Source organism: Muntiacus reevesi, chromosome 1 (assembly GCF_963930625.1).
Source record: "Muntiacus reevesi chromosome 1, mMunRee1.1, whole genome shotgun sequence".
Classification (NCBI taxonomy): domain Eukaryota; kingdom Metazoa; phylum Chordata; class Mammalia; order Artiodactyla; family Cervidae; genus Muntiacus; species Muntiacus reevesi.
This window is the reverse complement of record NC_089249.1, coordinates 43427174-43441670: the sequence shown is the minus strand read 5'-3', so window position 1 is coordinate 43441670 and position 14497 is coordinate 43427174. Positions and strand designations below refer to the sequence as shown.

The window sequence follows — 14497 nt, the reverse complement described above, 5'->3', positions numbered from 1 at the left end:
CTGACATCCAGTGTAACATGGTTTCATACTGCACATTCATCAGGGTCTACAGCTTGAATAGAAATGCTTGTTTTCATATATCAACCTGAAGGGAATGGCAGCATAGCGTTTCACAGAGGTGATTTGGAGGTCAGGTGACTTTCCATGGCAAACCAGAAAAGGACACGCATTTTAATGCACTCCACAGTAAACAAGCTGCCAAGCCATGCTCCAGAGATACACCATCCAAAGGGCAGCCACAAGCCTCATTTGGCTGTTATTTCATCTGTAAGTGAAAAATCCAACAAGAGGACATGACTTAGACTAATTACAGTACAGGAAAAATGTTATAGATTCTAAATTATCATATATGGGCTTTCTATGTTTGAAATTTTTCATAATAAAATGTTGGAAAATATTACTTTTAATTAAAATGACTCTAAATTCAGTTATGTTAGCCACATCTCAACTACTCAGTAGCCACGTGCAGTATCCAGTGGCTACCCTACTGGACTGTTCACAGACAGCACCTCTGTTATCGCACAGAGGTTTACCAGAGTTGCTCCAGTCTAGCTGCGCCAGAGCCCTGGCTAGCCGTCAGACCCCAGTTCTTCCAGCCTAAGGAGAGAGGACCTGACTGATCTTTGGGCAAAGTGGATGATGACTGCCAGGACTTCATACTTTCAGAGTGAAGGTGCAGATGGAAAAGTAACAGAATACCAGGGAATGAGCTACTAACAGGCAAAGGAAGCAAGTCTATCAGAAAGGCTGAGGGGAACTGGGAAATATGACTGGGACTTGTGCTCACTAGGAGTTAGGATATAAATACAGACACACACAAGCACACACAAATGGAAGTCTAAATTTTAAATAATTTTTAGAGCTGAGAACTCATTTATTTTCCACAGATATACAAAATATGTGTATTGTGAAATATGGGAATAGGCGCATAATAAAAGATGGGTCTAACTTTGGATACTGACTTTACCTTTGTAACCTTGAGGAAATCATTGCTCACACAAAAACATTTAAAGTGAATAACCCCTAAGGAGTTTGTGACAAACATAAAAAATCCAAAAGCTTCTATAAACAACTTCTATGAGCACCAAAAAATTAAATTCCGTCAGGTGTGGCAGAAACAAGGGGAGATCTACAATTGCTTTTAAACAGATGGGAATCTGGCCACATGTTTCTACATAAAAGACCCTCTGTCACAGGATACACCTTCTAGAACAATTTTCATCTTTAAAATGAATCAGAGATGTGGCCTCTTGAAAGACCAAAAGCACTCTCCATCCAGGCTTTGATGTTTTATTGGAGCAAAATTTCAACAAAAGGTGGTTTTTATTTACAGAGTTTAATGTGTGTGGTGACTGCCCAATCCACTTGGACTCAAGTGAAGATAACCATTAAGCCTGCTTAGATATTGTCTTCTTTTCAATTTGCATACAAAAGTTTGCTTCACATTCACAAAAACCCCAATATTATAAATGAACAAATCCTCCCTCACCCCCCCTTAATTAAATATAAACCCAGTTTCAAAAAACATATAGTTTAGATTGGTTTAATCTTGAAATGTAATCCAATAAGACTAAACACTAAACACTTCAGGTCCTGTACCAAATAGTAAAATACTCGAAGGCCTTCAGGATCCCTAAAATTTAAAAGATAAAAGTTAGTTTTTTATTCTAAGAATGAAACAACATAATAATATAAATTAATTCTTAAAACAAAACAGAGACCAAAAACAATTAAAGGAACTGAGGAGAAAGGATTTTCTGATAACTATTAATATAACTAATGTACAGGACAATTTCTATCTTTCCTCTGAACTTTTCTCTGAAATTCCTAGCTCTCTTTTACACTGAAACCAGTTAAGCAAACAAACAAGTTATTACAAGTTACGCTGGTAGGAAAATAACACTAGAACATTTTGAGGGGAAAGAGTAGAAAGAAATAGGAGGCAGAGAGATTTTTCAGATGATGCTAAGAAGTATCCATCATACACAGAGCTTGGGAAGCCACATATAGCTACAGCCATACTTCAGGTATACCGGGGTTTTCTCCATTTCTTTCATGTATTAAGCCCAAGGAGGCAAATGATGTCATATGGAACTAATAAGGCTGAGAAACCCAAGAAGGATTTCTTTTAAATTCTGTGGGGCTGCATCCAGACTAAGATTTTTTGGCAATCAGTAAAATACACTGTTAACTTATTTGATAACAAGTCTTTGCTAATATAAAAACGAGGATTACATACACATAATAAATTGCTACAGGATACAATTAAAGTAATCTCATCAAACTGGCTATGGTTCTAAAATAAGCCTCTCTAATAAATCATGTCAATTTAGTCAAAATGCTTTAATTTTATTAATGCTTTTAATACTCACTTTGACTGATTGACATCAATAAGAGAACCTATTTTTGATGTGGTAAAAGAAATGTGTTCATCTGCAATTACAATTTCAAGCTCCTGAAAAAAATAAAACAGAAATGTTCATTAATGTAAAAATTCACCTCTTAAAACCAAGAGGTCCCAATTTTAGCTGCAAGTTTTCTAGCCATAACAGAGGAGGGGGTAAAAATAAAAAAGAAACAATTTGTTAACTACAAACTATGTCTGTAAAGTAAAAACCTCATCAAGTTCTCAGAAGTCCCCAGTATTAGGATGAATCAAGAACTGCTTTCCAGAGATCTCATAAAGATGCTATCAAATGAATGACAGACTTCAGAGTCACACAGAAATGTTTCTTACGATGTCAATAAAAACTAATAATATGGGTTTAAGCCTATTTTTAATATAATAAATACAAATACATTTATTCTTTTTACCATGCTCTACAAATAAACTGCATAATGTTAATAATAGCACTATTTAGCACCGACTGTGTATCAGGCCTGCTGATAGGGACTTTGAAAACATATTCTCTGTAATTCTCAAAACCGGGCTAATAAAGCCTGTCTTTCTCAGGTCAGCTTTATTGCCTGATTTTACAAATGTGAAGCCCAAGACTCAAAAGCAGACGAAAAAAAAAAAAAAAAACCTGTTCGTATTTACAACCACTAATATGTGATGGTACTAATATTTAAATCTTGGATAAGACTGAAAGATTCATACTTTTCTGACTTCACAAAACAATTACAATTAAGAACTAGTAAAACAAAACAGCATAAAACAGATTTATGCTTCCAGTGTACAAAATTAAGCATAAATTTTTCTCCATATTTTGTCTGCAAATCTAAAATGAAAAATTAAGAGGCTCTGTCTGTATTGAGTTTTCAGTTTAAATTAATGGATGCCATTAAAGACACTCCCAGTTCTGTATTTGATCAGAAAAGATCTAATTATGCTCCTTTATGGCACACACACAGAATGGATAATTAACTAAGACTCTCAAGCAATGAAAATCTTTGACTTAAAGATATAACAGACAACTTCAAGGGCATAAGTAATCCTCCCCATTATCCAAAACACATGAACACATGATCAAGTGGGTAGACGAAAACACTGCTCTCTCCTTGAGTCTAAGAGATAATAAAAGGTTTGCTGCTGTTATTTCTGATTTTTAATGCCTATATATATATATGTCTAAAACGAATGGGGATTTAAATTTACTTCTTAAAAGGTTCACAGCGAATACAATAAATACTGTTAACTATTACCTTTGCTTTCCTAAATAACGTTTCTTTAAACAGAAGTGTTAAGTTACTGCTACAGAGCACCAGCATCTATTCTCCACATTTTCTTCTAGTCAAAGAAGTGGTTACACAGTATAATCCTCAGGAACACACAAAAGCGAAATTAAGTGTTTCTTCCTCCTGCAGTCATATCTCATTCTTCCAGCAGTTGAAAAGACCCAATTCAGAAATCAAACTGTCTTTCTACAGAGTGAAATCAGGCCTTCAGAGCTCTTCAGCAGCCCTTTGAGAAATATCAATTTTTCTGAAGGGAATATGACAGGCAAAGGCAATGGTCAGTTTGAACAAAGAAACCAATCAAATCTCTCTCTGGGGTATAAAGAGGCAAATAAGAATTTTCAAAGTTATATATCTGGAGAAAGTGAATTTTACATAGTGAGAATACTAATTCTCAAATTTAACAAACATTTGTGCTTTTTTCTACCTATTTTTATTATTTATTAAGAATTCATTGGGCTTCCCAGGTGGTGCCAGTGGTAAAGAATCCGCCTGCCAGTGCAGGAGATGCAGGGACACAGCTTTGGCTCTGATAGCTGGGTCGGGAAGATTCCCTGGAGGAGGAAATGGCAACCCACTCCAGTATTCTTGCCTGGAAAATCCCATGGACAGAGGAGCCTGGTGGGTTACAGTCCATGGGATCAAAAAGAGTCAGACAGGGCTGAGCACACATGCAGGCAAAAACTCATTATTCCTAATAAAAGTACTTAACCTATAATGGAAATTAATCTAACACTGTGAAAACACCCTAAGGTTAGCTGTGGCGGCTGCGGAGAAGACTGTTCAGAAAGATGTCTAAACCGACTCCTTTATTACTAGGAGGTAGCTCACAAATTGATGCAAAGTGAAATACAATTATAAGCCATTTACCAGGTGCCTACTAGATGAAAAAAATCCAAGATTCAATGAGGATCTATTCTAGATAAATGAGGAGAAACACAATTCTATTAATAATTTTTATAATTTATGCACTTAAAGAATTATTAAATACAAACCTGTCGGCCAACCCTGTCAGGAGGAGGCCACAAAGCATCGTCTTCTTTTGTAATTTCACTGTCATCAATAATTCTCTTCAGTTCTTCCATTACACTCTTGTGTACATAAGCCTGAAAACAAGTAATAAAAATGTCAGGGTCTACGTCTTGACACAACTTAGACAGAAATAATAAAACGAAGTTACAAACCCTGAGTATTCAAATAGAATATTAAAGAAAAATTTCATTCTGATTCTAAAAGGAGAGAATCATTCATCCTTCTTACTGATTTTTCTTCACTCTTACCCTTTCCTTTAAAACATACTTTTCCCTCTTCATATCATTATTCCCTCCTTAAACCCTTGTATCAAATATCTCTGAGCGGTTAACACAAAATTTATGAGGTGAACAGTGACAAGTGCAAATACATATCACAGTGCGGTGAACTCTTTCTTATACCTAACATTTGAGACTTTCATTTAAAATGCATACTGTGTTTAAAACATGATTGTCAATTAATTTTAAATAATGAGCAGAGTAAAAAGAGCAAGTTAATTATAAAATGAATTAACTGATATGCTCAAATGTGGGACTACAACTTAATACATTCAGATTGATTCTTTTGCTGTTATAGATGCTAAAGATGTTATAGATGTTAAAGAATCCTTTTTCAATCTATAAATCAGCCTCTTCTCTATAGCCTTACATGTACTTTAAATATGTAAGTAAAAACACAAACAAGAGGAAAACAGGATTAACACAAAAAATTAGACACTGAAAAGAACGTACCTCCTTTCTGATCATGACATCATTTTTATAATTGCTGTTGTTGGCATATCTAAGTTTTCCTGTAGGAAGTAGAAAAAAATTCAAAAATTCAATTTATAACAGCAAAAACTGCTAAAAAATAATAATAAAGAAAGAAATGATATCATAAGCAATTTTGAAGGTAAAAGCTACATTATACTACTACATTTACTAATATTTCCTCCCTCCTGGCATAAAATTGATGCTGGATATGCACTTGCTTTTGAGCTGGCTGAAGCTGAAGCAAATCAACGGTTTATACTCCATGCCTTCAATACAATCTCATACAATAGGAGGGTCATTTTCAAAAGCCATTTTCTTAAGCAACATCATGATTTAAACAGGGAATCTGAAAAAAGAACTAACGTTTCTTCTAAAGTTTATCTTACTTTATTGTCTCATTGTCTTATTTATGTCTTATTGGTGCTGAGTTACCCAGAACATTTAATCTAATTTGTAAAACCTAAAAATTTTCTCTCACCTATTCACAGTTAAGAAAAACAGAGAGTTAAGAAACTTGCTCAGAGTCACACAAGATTCAACTTAAATCTACTTCGTTCCAATATCCATGCGTTCCTCATGACTCCAAAATGTTCTCATTTATTTTCCTTCAATTTAATGTACTATGATGATGCTATTTTAGAACTGTAATTAAGAAGCAATACAAACTACATGCTGCTTCTGAATAAAAACTGGCTAGTTTGTTATCTGATTTACATTGAATGTTTATATATTCCTTGATGTATGCTTCTCCTCAGGGCTGGTCAGTTGCCTAGGTACAGCTGTAACATGATCCAGATCCTCTAAAATGATATATTATCTTAATAAGGTGAATCTCTTAGGAACTGCTGTCTTTGAGTCTCATTATTACTGATAGAAAGGTTGTGGAACAGAAGTGGCAGATGAGAACTACTGTTCTGAAATGAAACTTCCCTGAAAATACTCAATCGAAGATTAAGAAGCCTCTTATCCTTATCTATCAGAGGGCAGACAGAATGAAAACCACAACCACAGAAAACTAATCAAACTGATCACATGGACCACAGCCTTATCTAACTCAATGAAACTATGAACCATGCTGTGTAGGGCCACCCAAGACAGAGAGGTCATGGTGGAGAGTTCTGACAAAATGTGGTCCACTGGGGAAGGTAATGGCAAACCACTTCAGTATTCTTGTCTCGAGAACCCCATGAACAGTATGAAAAAGAAAAAAGATATGACACTGAAAGATGAACTCCCCAGGTTGGTAGGTGCCCAATATGCTACTGGAGAAGAGTGGAGAAATAACTCCAGAAAGAATGAAGAGACAGAGCCAAAGTGAAAACAATGCCCAGTTATGGATGTGACTGGTGATGGAAGTAAAGTCCAATGCTGTAAAGAACAGTAGTGCATAGGAACCTGGATTGTTAGGTCCACAAATCATGGTAAATTGAAAGTGGTCAAACAGGAGATGGCAAGAGTGAACATCGACATTTTAGAAATCAGTGAACTAAAATGGACTGGAATGGACGGATTTAATTCAGATGACCAGTGTATGTACTACTGTAGGCAAGAATCGCTCAGAAGAAATGGAGTAGCCCTCATAGTCAACAAAAGAGTCCAAAATGAAGTACTTGGGTACAATTTCAAAAATGACAGATGATTTCTGTTCGTTTCCAGGCAAACCATATGACAGCAATCCAATTCTATGCCCCAATCACTAATGCTGAAGAACCTGACGTTGAATGGTTCTATGAAGACCTACAAGACCTTCTAGAACTAACACCCAAACAAGATGTCCTTTTCATCATAGGGGACTGGAATGCAAAAGTAGGAAGTCAAGAGACACCTGGAGTAACAGGCGAATTTGGCCTTGGAGTACAGAATGAAGCAGGGCAAAGGCTAACAGAGCTCTGCCAAGAGAACACACTGGTCATAGCAAACACCCTCTTCCAACAACACAAGAGAAGACTCTACACATGGACATCACCAGTTGGTCAACACCAAAATCAGATTGATTATATTCTTTGCAGCCAAACAAGAGAAGCTCTATACAGTCAGCAAAAACAAGACTGGGAGCTGACTTCAAGTGAAGAAAGTACGGAAAACTACTAGACCATTCAGGTATTACCTAAATCAAATCCCTTACGATTATACAGTGGAAGTGAGAAATAGATTCAAGGGATTAGATCTGATAGACAGAGTGCCTGAAGAACTATGGACAGAGGTTTGTGACATTGTAAAGGAGGCAGTGATAAGATTATTTTCAACAAAAAGAAATGCAAAAAGGCAAAATGGTTGTCTGAGGAGGCCTTACAAATAGCTGAGAAAAGAAGAGAAACTAAAGGGAGAGGAGAAGAGGAAAGATATGTCCATTTGAATGCAGAGTTCCAAAGAATAGCAAGGAGAGATAAGAAAGTCTGACTCAGTGATCACTGCAAAGAAATACAGGAAAATAGAATAGGAAAGACTAGAGATCTCTTCCAAGAAAATTAGAGATACCAAGGAAACATTTCATGCAAAGATGGGCACAACAGAGGACAGATATGGTATGGACCTAACAGAAGCAGAAGATATTAAGAAGAGATGGCAAGAATACACAGAAGAACTATATAAAAAAGTTCTTCATGACCCAGATAACCACAATGGTGTGATCTGATCACTCACCTAGAGCCAGACATCCTGGAATGCAAAGTCAAGTGGCCCTTATGAAGCATCACAATGAACAAAGCTAGTGGAGGTGATGGAATTCCAGCTGAGCTACTTCAAATCCTAAAAGATGATGCTGTGAAAGTGCTGCACTCAATATGTCAGCAAATTTGGAAAACTCTGCAGTGGCCACAGGACTGGAAAAGGTCAGCTTTCATTCCAATCCCAAAGAAAAGCAATGCCAAAGAATGTTCAAACTACTGCACAATTGCACTCATCTCACACGCTAGCAAAGTGATGCTCAAAATTCTCTAAGCCAGGCTTCAGCAGTACGTGAACATCTACTTCTGCTTTATTGACCACACCAAAGCCTTTGACAGTGTGGATCACAATTGTGGAAAATTCCTCAAAACATGGGAATACCAGACCACCTTACCTGCCTTCTGAGAAATCTGTATGCAGGTCAAGGAGCAATAGTTAGAACCAGATAAGGAACAACAGACTGGTTCCAAATTGGGAAAGGAGTACGTCAAGGTTGTACATCATCACCCTGTTTATTTAACTTCTATGTAGAGTATATCATGCAAAATGCCAGGCTGGAAAGCACAAACTGCAATCAAGATTGCCGGAAGAAATATCAATAACCTTAGATACACAGATGATACCACCCTTAGGGCAGAAAAGCAAAGAACTAAAGAGTCTTTTGATGAAAGTGAAAGAGGAGAGTGAAAAAGCTGACTTAAAAATCAACATTCAAAAACTAAGATCATGGCACCTGGTCCCATCACTTTGAGAGGGTAACAGGCAGGAAGGCCAGGGGTCTCCAAATGGAGGAAATAGGCTGCAAGTGCCAGACATTTTTATCTCTCTTAAGCAGCAGAAGGAAACAAACTGGCGATATTTTTTTTCCTTCTCTATACAAATTTAAAAGGAGGTTTCTCTTAAAATGCTGTGTTGCCATGACACCTAGTTTCACCTGAAGCTAACTATTCTCAAACCTTGAGTTAACCAATACATTTTTTCTTATGGAAATACTTGTCTTAAGCTATGTTAATGTACCTCAGACTCTGCCTTCAAGTTCTGCCAAATGGCTCAGAACCTACTTGACAAACCTGTATGTTATACTCAGATATTGTTACCCTAATCTATGGAAACGAACCTATCTGTGTGGTAATCTGCCCTTCTACAAGATTCAAGTCAATCGTTTTATGGCCTGGGATGAATTATCTGGCGCCATTCTGAGTTTTAAGACATTCCTTTCTTTTCATTAACAGACTGTGAGTGACTATATAACATCCAGCTGAAGACTAGCAGGGGAGCACTCTTTCTGCCCCCTTCTGATGCCTATGTCAGAAGCTTTCTCTATCTCCTTTATACTTTAATAAAACTTTATTACACAAAAGCTCTGAGCGATCCAGCTTCATCTCTGGTCCTGGATTGAATATGTCTCCTCCGGAGGCCAAGAATCCCGGCGTCTTATCATTCAGCAACAACCTTTCAACTTCATGGCAAATAGATGGGGAAACAATGGAAACAGTGAGAGACTTTCTTTTCTTGGGCTCCAAAATCACTGCAGATGGTGACTGCAGCGATGAAATTAAAAGACGCTTGCTCCTTGGAAGAAAATTTATGACCAACCTAGACAGCACATTATAAAGCAGAGACATTACTTTGCTGACAAAGGTTCCTCTAGTCAAAGCTATGGTTTTTCCAGTGGTCATGTATGGATGTGAGAGTTGGACTATAAAGTAAGTTGAGTGTGGAAGAATTGATGCTTTTGAATTGTGGTGTTGGGAGAAGACTCTTGAGAGTCCCTTGGATTTCAAGGAGATCCAACCAGTCCATACTAAAGGAAATCACTCCTGAATATTCATTGGAAGAGACCCTGATGCTGGGAAAGATTGAAGGCAGGAGAAGGGGCCAACAGAGGATGAGATGGTTGGATGGCATCACTGTCTCGATGGACATGAGTTTGAACTTAGCTTCCAGGAGTTGGTGATGGACAGGGAAGCCTGGTCTGGTGCAGTCCATGGGGTCGCCAAGAGTTTAAGAGACTGAACTGAAGATTAAGAAAAGACTGCCTAATCCATGTGACTGGCTAAAATTGACACGGACCAGCTAAAAGCTGTTCACAAGCCAAGACCCTGAAGACAGTATCACATAAAGAAAGAAAAGATGAAGAGAATTCAAGTAAATTTGGATCCTGAGGTAAATTTAGAAAAGACCTGAGGGGAACCAGGAATATTAGGGGTGATTAAGGTTTCTAAATAATTGCAGAATGTAGTCACCCTGACTTCTACCTGACATGTTTGATATTCTTCCCTTTTCCTAGTATGTGATCCTCCCCTAATTTTTCTTTCATGCCCTCCCAGAACTTCGTCCAAAGCATGAACACAGCACATAATATGCATACCGCTTTACGCTTAGTTTTATGTTTTATGTCATCCACCAAGATATAACTCCTTGAGGTGAATGAAAAAGTCTTATGCACTACTGTACCCTCAATTTTTGTTTTTACGTGTTTCCCAGCAAATAATATGCATTCAAAAAAACAGTCTATGCAGTTGGACTACTGTTGTTACAATAACAGTTCAATATACAGTACAACTATCTAAACAGAATCAGAGCAGACAAAAGGTAGAATTTGCTGCACATTCCTTGGGCAACTGGCAGTTTCACCTCACTCCCCCGCCCCGGTAATAGGGAGCTAAGGAGTCTGACTCCTTTTTTCCCAGAGACCAAGAAAATAAGTCCTCTCATTCCAATACTCATCTCAATTGTCCCCATCTCGAAAAAGATTTCCGTCTCTTTCAAGCAGAACTAACCACGCCCCCTTTTATAGTCTTAATGCATCCTGCATTCAATAGTGAACAACTGTATTTAAGCACCCGAAAGACATCATTACACTCGTTTTTCTACATGTTGGGCTTCCCGCCTTCAGAGCAGGACTCATTTGCTTTTCTCGACTTGTTGCCTTCCATACAGGGCCTAAATGAGTAAAGCGGATGAATGGACCGTCTGAAATTTACTATTTACAGGAAGATTTTAAGCGTCCATGGGTCCACCGCGTGATGGGGATGTTCTCAAAAATGTCCCAAGTTTAGGTTGATTAACTAGAAGGCCTTTAAGGTCCCTTCCGGTGAACTGATTCTGGGATTCTGATTACTACAGCTTGAACTTTAGGATCTGGCAGCATAAGCTTTTCTGAAATAACTGACACCGATTCTCTTTTATCCCCCCAAACCAATGCACGCTTCCTACATTTATAAGCTCCTGGACCCAACCGTACACTCGCGAGCTCGGGAAGGCTCACCCACCCACCCTGCCTCCTCCGCCTCCTCTCGCCTCGCTTCCCCCTGCTCAGCATCTCTCCCAGTTGCCGCAGCCGCCGCTCCTCCGCTCACCGTCCGGCCGAAACTCAAACTCCAGAAACTCGTGTCCAAACTTGCCCTTGTGCCCTACGTAGTAACGCAGATAGAAATCGCTGGCCATAGACATCTTTGTTCCCGAAAAGCCCGCCGAAGGACCGACCGACGTGCCTCCCGGCGCCTGGCAGTGACGTCAGTCGCCCAGGATTACACGTCACAGCGGGCGCGCCGCTTCAGCCTGCGTCCGCCGGAGAGAAAAGCGGGTGGGGAGCCGGGGTGTGGTGGGGCAGGGTTGCAACGATCTGAACTTTGCTTTACTAGGGTCATGTTATTTTCAAAATTAGTTAGATCATATTATATTGGGAAAGCACAAGTGATAAAATATGAAAGCGTTTGTTATGGGCTCCGAACTGATTTCGGAGTTGCTCCACTGCTACTGCTGCTAAGTCACTTCAGTCGTGTCCGACTCTGTGCGACCCCATCCCTGGGATTCTCCAGGCAAGAACACCGGAGTGGGTTGCCATTTCCTTCTCCAATGCATAAAAGTGAAAAGTGAAAGTGAAGTCGCTCAGTCATGGCCGACTCTTCGCGACCCGATGGACTGCAGCCTACCAGGCTCCTCTGTCCATGAGATTTTCCAGGCAAGAGTACTGGAGTGGAGTTGCTCTAAGTTCTAAATTAAAAGTCGCTCTGACTTTTGGGGTCTCACGGCATCCCGTGAGGTGGGTGTGGCCTTATTCCCCAGATTAGTGGGAGGAGTCAAGATAAAAGCTCAGAATCAGAATGCAGATCTGCAGTACAGTCATTTCTCTTGCTAGATTTGCAACACGGGCCTCTCCTCTTTAGACAATGATGGCTCGTTTTCTGGCATCTAGAAGCCACACGAGACAAAGTAGAAAGAATCCACCAGTCAGGCGGTCTGAAAGTTTGAAGAGCACATTGAAGCAAAATCTCTTGACAGTCCTGATACGAAAGAAATTTCTTTCAATAATAAAACTTTTTCGGTTACTGGAGTTTCAGCAGTTTGATCACGGATGAAGTGGTTTAGCCCACATTTCTTAAGCTATAGAATTACACTGGGGAAATGAAGTAGAGCTCATCTGGGGTGGGTTTTGAAGGATGGGGAAAGACAAGCTGAGCTTTACACAAAGCCTGTTTTTTTGTTTTTTTCTTTTCGGATATATTGATTACCTTTCTTTTATCGACACACAGAATAATCCTGCTTGTTGAATACCCTTTAACCTTCAGTGGGATTTGATAAAGAGAGTGGCAGTAAGACGACTGGGATTTATGCCCATTACTTATCTCTACCTAACTTCGTTTAAGACCCTATCTTTAAGCCTTTCTATTGGTCAACCAAATGAATAGACTACTATCAACTTTGGTTCAAAGAATTGTTGAAAGGACCAGATGAGATAATGTATGTGAAATAAGATTTAAAATTTATGAAACAACATATGATGAGTTAAAATGGGCATTTCCTATGTGCCAGAAATGGCTGGGCACTGGTAGTAAAAATAGTCCTTTGTGCTTGTGGTCTAGAAAATGAACATGTAGACACATATTAGTCCATGGAAGCAAATGCTATAAAAAAGGTTTATTTGTTTGTTTGTTTGATGCTGGTAATATTGCAGAGGACTCAAGTCACTTTGTTAGGGAAGAGGGGAAGTGGAAGAAAGGGGAAATATCAGGGAAGATTTGTGACAAGATGCTATTTGACTTGGACCTTGTTGGATAAATTCAGTATATGTTCAGAGGGATGGAAAAGCAAACAGCCTGAGCAAAGGCACAGTGGTGTTAAAATGCATGACTTGGGAAAGCCAAGAAATTCAGTGTCATTAGAACACAAAGTTCATGGAAGTGGAATAACCAGAAAAACACACTGAGCAGGTTATGTGAAGTATTAGCAATTGTATAACTGTCAATAATGGAAACCCATATTAACCACTGTATAAATGTTAATATAGAAAAATTATTTGATTCCAATATAGGCTGCTGTTATAGAAAATATACAAGGAACATAGCACCATCCCTCACCTCTTGGGTGACTGACCTCTCCAGTTTTGTACAGACCAAGGAGTTTCTTGGGATGTGGGACTTTCAGTCTTAAAACATGGAACTTCCCATGCAAACTTGGATGCGTCAGTCACTGTGCTGATCACAAAAATGATCTACAGAAACTTGACCACAATATTCTATAGTGTCTCTGGAAATATAGACAGTAATCCATTTGGTTTGTTTTTTGTAGGAAGCCCCAGGCAATCTTTGGATTCCCTAATGTTTTTCCTCCCAGTTGTTGGCACACGTGGCAGAGTTCATGCTTACCTAGAGACAGCTACAGACACCAGGTCTGTGACTGTGTCAGTAGAGCTTATGGAATGCACAGTGTTAAGATTTTTATCTGTAACCCTTGACTGACTGTATCCCCTAAACAGAAATCTGAGCTCAAGACTAATCCTCTCTAACTCTGTTATTAAGATGAAATGTGAAAATATAGTTAATTAAATCATTCTTATAATTAGCTACAACCACCACTAAAAAAGTCAAATTGTGTATCTCTTGTATCATGATAAAAATTGGAATGTGATAAAGCATTTGTGTATTGTGGTCTTATACTTCAGAGCTATGAAAATGTTCTGAATGGCTACTGAGCACTTGAAATGTGGCTAATGAGACTGAGGAACTGAATTTTTTATTTTTAAATCTTATTTAAGTTGTGTGAACTTAATATTAAATAGCCAGACATGTCTAGTGGCTACCTTGGACAATATATAAGAGCCAGTTCATAGGCTTCTACACAGCCTGGAAATAGTGAAAATATTTTTGGAACACAGAAATTTCCATTTCAGTGGCTGTAGCCTTCAAACTAGAGCATACTTAGTAATAGCAAGTTTATTTATGAAAATAAATGTTTGGGCTCCTGAAATTAAGTCAAATAAGGAACTATTTCTGCCTCTGCTAATGTAATCTATCTGTAATCAGCTTCAAAAACCTATGTGAAGTAATTAAGAAATAAACATTTTATTTTCCAACTCCAGTTGA

General features: G+C 38.4%; 1 protein-coding gene across 4 annotated transcripts; it reads right to left on the bottom strand.

Moving 5' to 3' along the window:
- Positions 1–859: 859 nt before the first annotated feature.
- On the bottom strand, positions 860–11676 carry MAGOHB (mago homolog B, exon junction complex subunit). 4 transcript variants are annotated; one of them, XM_065922454.1, is made up of 6 exons: positions 11492–11625; positions 9486–9588; positions 5442–5500; positions 4674–4784; positions 2373–2455; positions 860–1633 (listed from the first exon to the last, which is right to left on the bottom strand). In XM_065922454.1, exons 3-6 carry the CDS (start codon positions 5454–5456, stop codon positions 1534–1536), a joined length of 309 nt encoding a protein of 102 aa, XP_065778526.1. In that variant the 5' UTR covers positions 5457–5500; positions 9486–9588; positions 11492–11625; the 3' UTR covers positions 860–1533. The 4 variants fall into 4 exon arrangements, with proteins under 4 accessions (XP_065778526.1, XP_065778499.1, XP_065778517.1 ...); XM_065922427.1 differs by lacking the exon at positions 9486–9588 and having other exon boundaries at positions 11492–11676; XM_065922445.1 differs by lacking the exon at positions 9486–9588 and having other exon boundaries at positions 11433–11545.
- Between the last annotated feature and the right edge of the window lie 2821 nt (positions 11677–14497).

Excerpts from the sequence above, each read along its gene's own strand:
- MAGOHB (XM_065922427.1), bottom strand. The coding sequence starts at position 11,585 with ATGTCTATGGCCAGCGATTTCTATCTGCGTTACTACGTAGGGCACAAG. Across the intron at positions 5,501-11,491 it reads GTTTGAGTTTCGGCCGGACG|GAAAACTTAGATATGCCAAC; the intron begins GTGAGCGGAGGA and ends TACTTCCTACAG. Across the intron at positions 2,456-4,673 it reads CTGACAGGGTTGGCCGACAG|GAGCTTGAAATTGTAATTGC; the intron begins GTTTGTATTTAA and ends TATTTTTTTCAG.